Source organism: Rana temporaria, chromosome 1 (genome assembly GCF_905171775.1).
Source record: "Rana temporaria chromosome 1, aRanTem1.1, whole genome shotgun sequence".
NCBI classification, from domain to species: domain Eukaryota; kingdom Metazoa; phylum Chordata; class Amphibia; order Anura; family Ranidae; genus Rana; species Rana temporaria.
In genome coordinates, this window is record NC_053489.1 from 293,854,462 (window position 1) to 293,867,701 (window position 13,240).

Here is a 13,240-nt window from a genome sequence, read left to right on the forward strand (position 1 = left end):
GAAGTAACTAACCATCTCTTCCGGGGGGAGTAGACAGAAATTGGGGAAATCTACCTAACTAACTCGCTAGGGTACCGAAGAGGACCTAAGTGCCTCTATAGATAGTACTTGACACCCGGGGGGCCGGACCTAATAAAGAAAGATCCGGGACCCAACCCTCGACACCCCAATTGGGAACCAACTGTGTCAAGTGAAAGGCCTCGAACCTTTATCCCCCTCCCACACCTCTCACTAGTATGGGGAAGGAACCAAAAAAAAGCCCTCTCGGGGAAGTAGCATACAAATATTCCCCCGGAAGAGATCAAACACAAAGAGCATTGAAACTCTAGGGCTATGACCCTTAAAGAGTTGTTCAATTAAATAGTAAATAATACTATGTCTAATAGGGAAAGCAAGAGAGGTAAAGAAGAAAGGACAGAGGAAAAGGAAATAGAGGTAAGGGGGTCAAGGGGAAGAGAGCAGTTGAATGCCTAAAACCAATTAAGAGCACAATCCGGCCTATTCAGGTACAGGGTTAAGAGGAATACCAACATAGTTAGCCCAAGGGGTCCAAATCTCACGGAATGCTTCGGAGGAATCGTGCAGTATGCTGGATAACTTCTCCTGAATCATGATCCATGAAACTTTTTGTTTAACCACTGAGATGAGTGGTCTGGGTTGTTTCCAAGACTTAGCAATGGCTATCTTCGCGCTCAGTAAGATAAAGTGCACCAACTTCTGTGTGGGCCTGTCAAGTCGTGGTATTTGGGCATTTAGGAGGGCCGTATTGGGAGCCCCAGTGATCCGGTGCCCAGTAACTTTGGAGATAATTTTGAATATAATTCTCCAAAAGGAGCGGATTCTAGGACATTCCCACCATATGTGCGCCATGGTGCTCCGCAGCAGACACCCCCGAAAACAGAGGGGATCCGCAGAAGGGAACATGGAGGCCAATCTGGAGGGGGTAAGATACCACCTGGTGAAGACCTTCACGCTGGCCTCCATTAGGGAGGCGCTCTGAATGCCCTTGAAGGATCTGAAAAAAGCTTTGTGCCAGCTCTCTAGGCTCATATTACTTTGAAAGTCAGATTCCCAAGCCTTCATATAAGGCGATTTGTCTGTTGGGTGAGTGAGGGCTGAGTAGATCACCGAGATGCCTCCCCTCCGCCCCATTGCTTGTCCACACCAATGTTCGTATGAAGTGAAGTCAGGAGGAAGGGGTCTGGACTTCCAGATGCTATGTAGATAATCAGAAATTTCGTTAAAGCGACCCCTCTCCGAATTAGGAATTTTCAAAGTATGAGTACAGTAGTTAAGGGAGATGGGACCGCTGGAAGAAAAGAAATGTCCTATCCGATATAGCCCCTTGTCCAGCCACCATTGGAACTGAGAGGGTCTCATGCCCGATGGGAATTCAGGGTTATTGAAGATATGGGCTAGAGGATGGGTAGCTGATGTCAGTCTGTCGTTGTGTTTAAGGCTATCCCACAAAGCAAATGATTGGGAAAAAACTGGGGAGAGGATGGCAGGGCGGGATTTGATGGGGGACCAAAGGTGGTAGTCAAGGGGGGCCGAGGGAATAGCTAGTTGTTCTATATTTACCCAATCGGGTACATTGATCTTGGAATATAAGGCAGAGAATTGAGCTAATCTAGCCGAGAGATAATACTTATGAAGGTCAGGTAACCCCAGACCCCCCTTGCTTCTATGGCGGATTAGTGTGTCTTGTGGCACGCGATATCCCTTTGATCCCCATATGAACTTTGAGCAGTTTGCTTTGTAAAGATTTTAGGTGATTTCGTCTTATGGGGATGGGGAGTGAGCGAAACAAGTATAGTATTCTAGGGAACAGGGTCATTTTGACTGAGTTTATTCTTCCCAACCAAGAGAGATTAAATCTGGACCAAATTTTAAGGTCAGCTTCCATTTTCTTATATAAGGGGGGGTAATTAAGATCGTATAGAGCTTCCGTCTTTGCGGCCAAAGCAATTCCCAGATACTGGATTGAGGATTCATTCCAGCTAAAGTTAAAGGATTGTTTAAGATCCAGCACTAGTTGTGAGGGCAGAGATATATTAAGGGCCTGTGATTTAGAAAAGTTGACCGATAGGCCAGAGATTTTGGAGAAGTCATCCAGAATATGACATAAGTTGGGGAGGGTGGAGACAGGAGAGGTTAGGAACAGCAGTATGTCGTCCGCAAAGAGGGCACATTTGTGAGTTTGATCTCCACACTGAACTCCTGAGATATTGGGGTTCTGTCGTATGGCTATTGCTAAAGTCTCGATTGCTATAGCGAAAACTAATGGGGACAGGGGACAACCTTGTCTGGTACCCCTTCTAATCTCAATGGGTTTGGAGTAATGTCCGTTAATTCTAACTAAAGCTCTAGGGTTTGCGTATAGGGCCTTAATAATACCTAGAAATCTAGGTCCAAAACCCCACATCTCAAGTAAATTAAAAAGATAGGGCCAGGAAACGGAGTCAAAGGCCTTCTGCAGGTCCAGTGACAGCAAAAATCCTCTCTGGGGGGTCCCCCCCGCCCAATTGGTTTGCAAAATCGACGCTAGGTCTATTGCTCTCCTAATTTGGTCCGGGCCCTGTCTGCCAGGTATAAAACCTACTTGGTCTTTGTGTACGTACTGCCCTATGAACCCTGCTAATCTATTGGCTAGGATTTTGGTGAGGACCTTAAGGTCGTTATTAATTAGAGATATCGGGCGGTAGTTTTTAACGTCTTCTGGGTTTTTGTCCGGTTTCGGAATGACCGTTATAAAGGCAGTATTAATCTGGGAATCCAGAGGATCACCCCTGGTTTTGGAATTAAAAAACGTAGTCATGTGTGGAGCCAGGATATCTAAAAAAGTTTTGTAATAAGGGATAGACAGTCCATCTGGACCAGGGGCCGACCCAGTTCTAAGACCCTTGACTACCTCCATAACCTCCTCATCTGTGATTGGGGAATCCAAGATATCTCTGTGAGCCGTTGACAGGGTCGGGATATGAAGTCCCTCTAGGAATTGTGACGTTGAACCAGCAGTTAGCCTGGTGTGGGGTTCATAAAGGCGTGAATAAAAGCCTTGGAAAGCCTCTAGGATTTTGGATGGATTGGTTGTAGGAGGATTACCCCCTATTTTTATTTTAGGCATAGAAATCAATTTAGTTTTAGGGGTAAGTTTGGCAGCAAGGAGGGGGCCTATTTTATCAGCTTGGGTGTGGAATTTATGTGTTCCCCACCTAATTGATTTCTCAGCCCGGGTAGTAAGAGCGAGATTGAGCGCCAGTCTAGCGTTGTCTATAACCGACGTGGAGACTCCGGACGGGTTTTTTTTGTGTCTGGCTTTAAGGGAAATGTATTCCGCTTCCAATTTGCTTATTTCAGCGACCCTTTCTCGTTTTAGTTTCGTAGAGATCTGAATGAGCCTCCCTCTAATAAAGGCTTTGTGGGCAGCCCATATCGTTTCCTCAGAAACGTCCCCTGTATCATTGAGTTTAAAGTATTCTGTCAATGCTAAGCCTATCTCCTTGACCCTGACTGGCTCAGACAGTAAGGACTCGTTCAGTCTCCAGAACGTGCGTGATCCCTCCCGGACCCCTAATTTAAGCGATATGATTACTAAGGAGTGGTCAGATAAAACAGTGTCCCTTATGGAGGCAGACAGGATCGCCGGGAGAGTGGAAGATGGGGTGAGGATATGATCAATGCGTGCATAGGACAAATGTGGATGAGAGAAATGAGTGTAGTCTCGAGTAGAGGGGTTGAGTTCCCTGCAGGTATCAGCTAGGCCATTATCATGTAGGACTTTTGCGAATTTGAGGCTTTCTCTTGTAGGGCGAATCAATCTAGACCCAGGAGGTTTAGTTTTATCTAAGCCCTGGTCCAGGGCTGTGTTAGAATCCCCTCCGAGCACAATGGTGCCCTCGAGGTCAGGAGACAGGGCATCAATCATTGACTTGAAGAATTTAGCTTGTCCCCTGTTAGGGGTATAGTAGGAAACAAGAGAGAATAACTGATCCCCTATCCTACCTTTAACCAAAATGAACCTCCCCTCTGGGTCAATGACTTCAGATAATTTGACAAAGGCACATTTCTTGGAGAATAGTATCGCTACTCCTTTGGTTTTGTTTTCAGCACTGGCCAGATAAAATTGAGGAAAATGTGGGTGTAGGAAAGTAGGGCTATATCGGACAGGAAGGTGGGTTTCCTGCATCATGACAATGTCAAGGTGCATAGATTTATAAAGGTCCATTACCTTCCTCCGTTTGATCTGAGAGTTCATACCCTGAACATTATGTGAGGCAATGCGAATATTAAAATCTACCTGATTAACCATGTGGTATAGAGTCGGCACCGCAGCTGGGGCAACCCCCACTCACCCACAGTAGTTTCGAAAAGAACGAAGTCATGAGGGCTGTATCCCTGAAGGCAGTCAGGAGGAGTGAAGCACCTGTAGGTGAAGAAAATCTTAGGCATGTTTGTATACAATTAAGGATCATAGGGTAAGGTGAGGGAAGACAGGAAAGAAAAGAGCAAAAAGGAACTCCCTGAAAATAGAAAACAGGCGCTGGGGGGGAGAGGCCCCAGACGCCCAGGAAGTCAAACACAACATCAGCTCCTCTGAAATCAGAGGGAGCTGTCCACCCCTCGGAAACCATAAGGTATCCGACGGTTGGCTGGAGGCGCATTAGGACCAGGCAGGAACCAGGCGCCCAAGATATATTATCGACCTGAATAAAAATTGCAATGAACAGTACACATCCAAAAAAAAAAGAAAAAAATAATATACCACTTTTGTGGAAATAACGACCCCAGGTAATCGCCTCAGACTCCCCCCCCCCCCCCCCCAAAGAGTGGGTCAAGGGAAGCCCGAGCCGACCACCAGCAGGTACTAGCCTAGGAACAGTTTGGGAGAACTAGATAGGTAATATGACCTATATATGAAATGTAGATGGAAAAAAAAGACCAAAATAAGAGAACATGAGGAAAAAATCCAATCGGCCTATCAGGCCTAACCATTGCTCAAAGAGCAAGCTGAAAGGAGCTTGATGGTGAAGCACAAAAGTCACATTTCAGGTAGTTCCATTGTCCTTGGCTTTCTTATTCTTGTTCTTCAGCCACAGGGGAGATGGAGGGCTGGTAGGGATAGCTCTTTTGTTGGACCCTTGACCCACACTGGAAGTGTCCATGTCTGCTTCTTGAGCTATGATTTTCAGTCGCAGTAGCAGATTTTCCCCATCTGATAGGGTGGAAAAGGCATATGGTTTGCTATTGAGAGAAAATTTGACCGCAAATGGGAATGCCCACTTATATTTGATGGATTTCTGGGTTAACGCAAGAAGCAGGGGTTTCAGAGACCTTCGTCTTTGGATGGTGGAAGGAGATAGGTCCGCAAAAAGTTGTACTTGATGACCCTGGCACAATATGACCTGAGCCGACCTTGCTTGTCTCATGACTTCCTCCTTGACAGAAAAGTGATGTGGCTTAGCAATGATGTCCCTTGGAGAGCCATCTTTCCTAGGGGCTCCTAGGGCCCTGTGAGCTCTGTCTAGTTCCAATCGCTGAGGGGTGATGTTGGGAAGAAGATTTTTGATTAGGTCCTGCACTGCCTCAGGGACATTGATGACGGATTCAGGTAGACCTCTAATCCTAATATTCGACCTCCGTGATCTATTTTCGAGTTCATCAATGCGATTCATGGCTACTTCCAGCTGGTCTTGAAGTGTTTGCATATGACTATAATTCTGTGAGGTAGCTGCAATTGTTTCCTCCAATTTGCCCTCAACAGCTTCTATCCTAGTACCTAATGAGTGGAAGTCAGCCTTTAAATCACCCGTAATTTTGGCTGCTGTTTGCGACAAGCCCCTGTCTAATAAGGATGAAAATTTCAAGAATAGTTCCTCCATTAGGGTAGGCGACCCCATTGATAATGCGTCATGGCTGAGGGGACTATGCTGAGGTGAAATCATGGGTCCCTGAGGTGTGAGTAAATTTTCAGACATTATGGGTTGAATCTGAGCTCCATTGGTGTCTGGGTAAAGAAAGTTCAAATGAGGGGAATTTCCCAGGTCTTCCTGTTTGTTTTGCAGGGGGGAGAAGGGCGTCACTTGCCTGAGAGATCCCTGGTCAATGAGGCTGTGCTGCTGTGCCTGTGTGAGCCGCGCGGCGGCCATCTTGGATTCTCCTCACGATCGTTCTACGTCTCAGAACGGCAAAAGTATTTGGATTTTAGAGTACCCTGAGGTACCAAAATGTGCCCGCTGTCCCGAAGGCTGCCTGTGTGGGTTTGTAGAGCTCGGGAGCGTCTGTGTACCGAGCTACGGGCGCCGCTGTTCCTGCCTGGTGCGGAGCTCACGGCTCAGTCAGCCATCGCCGTTGCCCGCGCATGCGCACTCCACCGGTTCTTTTTTAAATAACACACAGGCACTAGGATGCAGCTTTGTATCTGACAGAGGGAAGGATATAAAGATCACATAGAGGCTTAACAATCACTTTAATATCTCCTGTTCTAAAATTCTATGAAAAGGAATCATTTTGGGGTGAAGGTTCCTTCGATCGATGAGTCTAGGTTATACAGAGTACATTTTGTATTGATCACTATCCATAGTACTTACCAATCTCGGTGTCTGTATCCCGGTGATGTCCATTGACTTTACAGCCAGATCCGAAACATCCAACAACGGCTCTGAAACAGCCGCGTACAAACGCCCGGATCCTCTTCATTTTGGGGCACTTTTTGGGGGTATCTGCAGGCTGGTCACTGATACCTCCTTCCATAGCTGCCCTTCCGTTGCTGGGTTTCTCTTTGGTGTTTTTCAGTGAAAAAAGCTTTTTACATTTAAATTGTCTCATTATTAAGAAATAAAGAAACAAGCTTTAAATGTACAAGAATTAGAAATCGCAATGAAATCGAATCGCAATGAAATCGAATCAAATCGCAGGAAAAAACTCAGGTGAGATTAGAAACACGTCTTCACTGGTCAGTGAACACTCAGCTACTGCTGTCTTCCCTCTCTTCACCTGTTTATATTGGCTCAGCCAATGACATCACAGGTAATGTGACCACTTATTTCTTTATTTTTAACCTTTTCACTACGAAATCATATTTTTTTTTTTCATTTATAACCCTTTAACTGCCAAACCAATATTTTTTCCCCCATTTCTCCCCCATTTGTTACATTATAAATAAAGGAAATCCTGTTTATTTTTAGTGTTGGATGGAGTGGAGAGGGATTATTAGAACCTGTCAGGCTTTTTCCTTTTAAAAAAAAATTTCAAGTAATTTTTTTATTTTTTTTTGCTGAGTTATCAGGAGTTGTTTTTGAAATCTCTTGATGACTCAAAAATAACAGATGATTTTTCTTAACCACTTGCTTACCAGACACTTAAACCCCCCTCTTGCCCAGACCAATTTTCAGCTTTCAGCTTTCTCATTCTTTGACAATTGCGCGGTGATACAACGCTGTACCCAAATGACATTTTTATAATTTTTTCCCACAAACAGAACATTCTTTTGGTGGCATTTGATCACGTCTGCGGTTTTTATTTTTTGTTAAAAAAATTAAAAAAGGCCGATTTAAAAAAAAAAAAAATACAAAACCGTTTTATATTTAGTGGTATGGCTTCAGCAGTCCCACAATTGTTCGTGTTTTTATTTATCTTTTGATTTAAATTTTATTCTGTACATTATTTGGCTTTGCATAACTTCTGCATACTTTCAGCTATTAAAACCATTCAACTTTTAAAATGTATAGCTAATGATGGGACTTCTTCAACTTTTTTCTACTATTTCTACTATTTCTACTTTTTAAAATAGTAAGCCTTTTAACACTTTTTTTTAACATTGAAGTCAATGAGAGCGTTTTTGATGGGGGCAGTAGGATGGGGCCGTTTTTGATGGAGCAATAGGATGGGGGCAATTTTAATGGTGCCGTTTTTGATGGGGCAGTTTTTTGGTGGGGGGGGTGCAATAGGATGGGGGCAGTTTTTAAGGGGGGCAATAGGATGGGGGCAGTTTTTAAGGGGGGCAATAGGATGGGGCAGTTTTTGATGGGGGCAATAGGATGGGGCAGTTTTTGATGGGGGCAATAGGATTGGCAGTTTTTGATGGGGGCAATAGGATTGGCAGTTTTTGATGGGGGCAATCGGATTGGCAGTTTTTGATGGGACAATAGGATGGGGGCAGTTTTGGATGGGGGCAGTTTTGGATGGGGGCACTTTTTGATGGGGCAATAGGATGGGACAGTTTTTAATGGGGCAATTTGGTGGGGCAGTTTTTATAGGGGGAATAGGATGGGGGCACTTTTTGATGGGGCAATAGGATGGGGGCAATTGTTGATGGGGCATATTGATGGGGGCACTTTTTGATGGGGCAATAGGATGGGACAGTTTTTAATGGGGCAATTTGGTGGGGCAGTTTTTATAGGGGGAATAGGATGGGGGCACTTTTTGATGGGGCAATAGGATGGGGGCAATTGTTGATGGGGCATATTGATGGGGGCAGTTTTTGATGGGGCAATAGGATGGGGGCAATTTGGTAGTTTGGTGGTAATATGATGGGATAATTTTGATGGGGGCAGTTTTGATGGTAGAAATTTTATGGGGCAGCTCCTGCAAAAGGTAATTACTTTTAAAAAGATGCTAATTAGTGGGAATGCTGATTCTCACTTCAACTTTTTCTTACGGATTTAAGCTATTCATTCAGTTAGCTTTAGCAATTCAGCTATTTAGCATTCCCACGCATTTTCTGCAGGAAATGCATTACTAATATTTTATTTCAGTATAATTTACATCAGGGCTCGACAAATCCCGGGCGCCAGGTCGCCATGGCGACTAGAAATAGGGTCCTGGCGACTTGGCTTGGAAGGGGGGCAAAAAAAAAAAGTTTTTTTTTTTTTTGTGAGCTGGCACCATCTGGTGGTGAGCCGTTGGTATTACAAGTTACCACCAGATGTGTAAGCTGGCGCCATCTGGTGGTGGCCGTTGTTATTACAAGTTTAGCATTACAAGTTAAACAGCAATTCTAATGTAATTTTTCACTATTTTCACTGCCATCTTCTTCCCTCTCATTAGAACCCCCAAACATTATATATATTTTTTATCCTAACACCCTAGAGAATAAAATGGCGATCGTTGCAATACTTTCTGTCACGCCGTATTTGCGCAGCGGTCTTACAAGCGCACTTTTTTGGGAAAAAATTACACTTTTTTTAATTAAAAAATAAGACAACAGTAAAGTTATCCCCATTTTTTTAATATTATGAAAGATAATGTTACGCTGAGTAAATTGATACCCAACATGTAATGCTTCAAAATTACGTCCGCTCGTGGAATGGCGACAAACTTTTACCCTTTAAAATCTCCATAGGCGACGTTTAAAAAATTCTACAGGTTGCATGTTTTGAGTTACAGAGGAGGTCTAGGGCTAGAATTATTGCTCTTGCTCTACCAATCGCGGCAATACCTCACATGTGTGGTTTGAACACCGTTTACATATGCTGCTCACGTATGTGTTCGCTTCTGCGCGCAAGCTCGTTGGGACGGGGCGCGTTTTCTGGCTCCAAACTTTTTTAGCTGGCTCCTAGATTCCAAGCAAATTTGTCAACCCCTGATTTACATAGCAGTGGGTTTTCTGAGAGGGACTTCCTTATCCATCATATTTAAATAGCCTTCTGGTCTGTGTCAATGACCTTTTGGCTTGTGACAATGGAATCTGTTTTATATCAGTTTGAGATGCTTCTAAGATCATTCTTTGAGAGGTACATTCAACCTGCATTTTACTTGAGTTTGGCATCCCCATAGACATGTATAATAATGCGACTAAAGCAAAGGAAGCGAGCACTATAGCCAATTGTTCATTGGTGTATATGGGTATAGCTGAGCACACCACTGACTACTATCCCAGACTGTTGTCGGATATACACTTGGAGTAGTGTTAAGACAAACAAACAATCCAGAGGAGACGGCGCTTAGGGTCCCAGGTTCAAATGTTTGTATTGAGGTAATCCTCATAAAATAGGATGGATGTAATGCATACAATACTATGGATGGTCACAAAACAGTCATAAGGCAGTCCAGCCTTCTTGGGTTGCTCCAGGTTTTTTTTCGGTGTTGGGCAGCTTATGAATGTCTTGTCTTGAATCATATTTGGTAATTCTTGAAAGGGTTTAGTGATGACCCGTGTTCCTTGGTGACCTGAGCCCCAGCTCTGTGCAGGCTGGAGGAGGCACAGCAATGAACAGCACTCTGCAGACTCCACACACATGGTTATCTTGCATATCCAGAACATTTGCTTTTGAGATGTTCTCTGGAGCATCCGTATAGGCTTTGTTCATTCATGTTTAAGGTCATTTAAGGACAAGCTAGTATACTTAAAATTAAATATTACCATGGGTACATTTTTAATGCGGTTCCCATTGATTTCAATGAAAGGTGCATCTGTGGTGCACTTTTGGGACTGGCACCAATGATCCTCTGCATGCAGGACTTTTCAGAATGCAGGGCTAATGCAGCACAGTGCTGTGAAAAGTCTCATAGGATGTAAAGGGAAATAAATCTGATGCGTTGTTGTCATGCTACAAAGGTGCTTTGTAGCTCAGCAAAAGCGCATGAATCTAAAATGGCCCTAAAAGTAGTGCAAGCACTACTTTTCTTCTGGTCGGGGGGACTTTGCAGCCTATTTAAATGTATGTGCTTTCAAAACTTACCACATGGGAATGCATGCCGCATTCCTGCCCCGCCCAGCTATTGACTGAGAGTGCTGGTCTGTGTATTAGTTTTTTTTCTGTTTTTTTTTTCTTTTTTTCTCTCCAAGTCTTTGAAGCCTTAAAGGAGTTGTAAAGTCTTAAGGTTATTTTTTTTACCTTAATGCATTCTATGCATTCAGGAGAAAACCCTTCTGTGCTGCAGCTGCCCCCCAAAGCCCCCCTTTTCCTTACCTGAACCCAGTCGTTGCAATGACAATAATGAGGACCCGGAACATCGGCTGGAGCTGCTGGGCTCATCGGATAGATTGATAGCAGCAGGAGCCATTGGCTCCCGCTGCTGTTAATCAAATGCTGTGACATGGGGGGTGAGGCCGAACCCTGCTGTCTATGTCAATGGATACAGCAGCAGGACTCAGGAGCGTGCACGCAAAAGTGCTCACATGGAATGCGGCTCTCCACGGGGGCACTCAAAGTGAAGGCGCCAGGAGCGCCGCTGGTGGACTCCAGAAAAGGCGGATCGGGGCCAGTCTGTGCAAAGCCCTTGCAGAGAGCAAGCAAATATGACATGTTTGTTATTTATTTAAAAAAAAAAGAAAAAAAAACAAACCTTTACAATCACTTTAATAAACTTTGGACACAGTAAATCAGGGCTGGGATAGACACAGATTTGCTGACATCGCACATCACCAGACAAGGAGGCAGGAAACATTGCACTGTCTAAAAAGGTTAATTTTGGGGTATAGTTTTTTTTTAACATTACGTTCAGTACAAAAATATATTTTAATATGTTAATAAAATATTGTATGTGAATTTATCATACACTGGCATCCAGCAGTGACCAGCTTTTAGGCTGGTACACACTATAAGAAATATAAGGCGAACGACCGTCTGGGACACACCTCCCTCTAGATTAGCAGGGATAGATGACAGGTCTGTTTGTCAGTTTTATAAATTCCTATGGATTTGTGTCTGTTTATACCCGCCTACCTCCGGATCCAAAAATGGAAGGGGAACTGCCCTCTTCTGTTTATGTGGATCAGATCAGAGAGTAATCGTGTGTAAGTAAATGTACAGTGGAGTCTCTCTTGCCGCCCATAAAGCAGACCACACATGGTTATCTTGCATATCCAGAACATTTGCTTTTGAGATGTTCTCTGGGGCATCAGTATGGGCTTTGTTCATTCATTTTTAGGGTCCGCTAAGAACAAGCTAGTATACTCAAAATGAAATATTATCCTCTTGCAGAGCTAGCATGAAGGATATTGCATTTAGTTAATAACTAAAGTTAAAATAAAAGCCAGCAGCTATAAATACTATAGCTGCTGGCTTTTAAGAAATAACCTGTGTAGTCTAGTGCTTTCCTCCCCACAGTAGATTCTTTGCCAGGTTGGAGGGCATAAGCATTACTTTCAGTGGAATAAGCATTATGTTCGGTTTTGCATGTAAATTCGCTTATTAAACTATACACAGACAAAGTGCCCACTATATTGCTTTGGCAGCATATTATTGATATCGTATTTTTTCAATTGAATTTTGAGTGTGTGTTCTTATTTTTTTTTTTTATATAACACTAAAAGCCTTGGTGCAGTATAAATTAACAAAGGAATTGTTAAATTGTTCACAGGTCTCTGTAAGAAATGCATGCTATACTGTGGACCGTTTTACTGCTCATTTTGACAGTGTATTTAATTACTGCATGTCAAGTACTGTGTTGACTGCTTGCTATTTTTTATTTTTCTTCAGGAGGTAGAATTTTCTTCTTTAAAAGAAGCTCTATCCTTTGTGTCACTAATTGATGGATATTACAGATTAACAGCAGATGCACACCATTACCTTTGCAAAGAAGTAGTGCCGCCACAAGTACTGGAAGGCATTCATAGTTATTGCCATGGCCCTGTGTCGTAAGTATACTTTTTGTTTGTAAATGGATAAAGTTGAGCTAAAGTCTGGTAAAAGAGACATTGTGTTTTCTAGCATGTAGGTAATGTGATAATGTACGTCAAGTGTGCATGAGCTAGTGGGCAAAGAAGACAATGGTCGGGTAGAAAAATCCACAAAAATGGCAACGAGCACAGATTTGATAATGCTGGTTGAGGACAAACTTAACGATCACCATACACAGACCGGTTTAGCGGGTGGGAGGGGGGTTGGAGGATTCCCCCATCCTCGTCATTATTTTTGTTCCGCCCATGGGCTAAAGAAAAAAAATCCAACAGTGTATAGCCATTTGAGGTACGCCATGCATATTTGCACCTTATGGTAATCTCTCCTGGAGCCCCCTGGCCGATCAGTTCCTCTTTACCTATAAAGGGTTGTCGCTTACGTTGAAAATAATAATCTGCATAATTGATAGGTTTATCATTAAATTGAACCCAAGCGGACCTTAAAAAGGTGTATAAGGTAATTACAGGATCTTGACCACCTATGAAGATTTAGCTCTGCCCCCCATAATCATGCTCTACTTTACCCTCCTCCTTTTTTTTTTTTTTTTTTTACTGCTCACACAGGCTCTTTAATTTGATAGTCAAAAGGGGCTTATGCCGCGTACAGACGGTCGT

At 43.4% G+C, this 13,240-nt stretch overlaps 1 protein-coding gene across 1 annotated transcript in view; it reads left to right on the plus strand.

The window, feature by feature from the left end:
• The window catches only part of JAK2 (Janus kinase 2), a 278,873-nt gene that overhangs the window by 188,391 nt on the left and 77,242 nt on the right, over positions 1–13,240 (plus strand). The window contains exon 8 of the mRNA XM_040357463.1: positions 12,426–12,583. Within this exon, the coding sequence (XP_040213397.1) occupies positions 12,426–12,583 (158 nt within the window). The remainder of the gene's footprint in view (positions 1–12,425; positions 12,584–13,240) is intronic.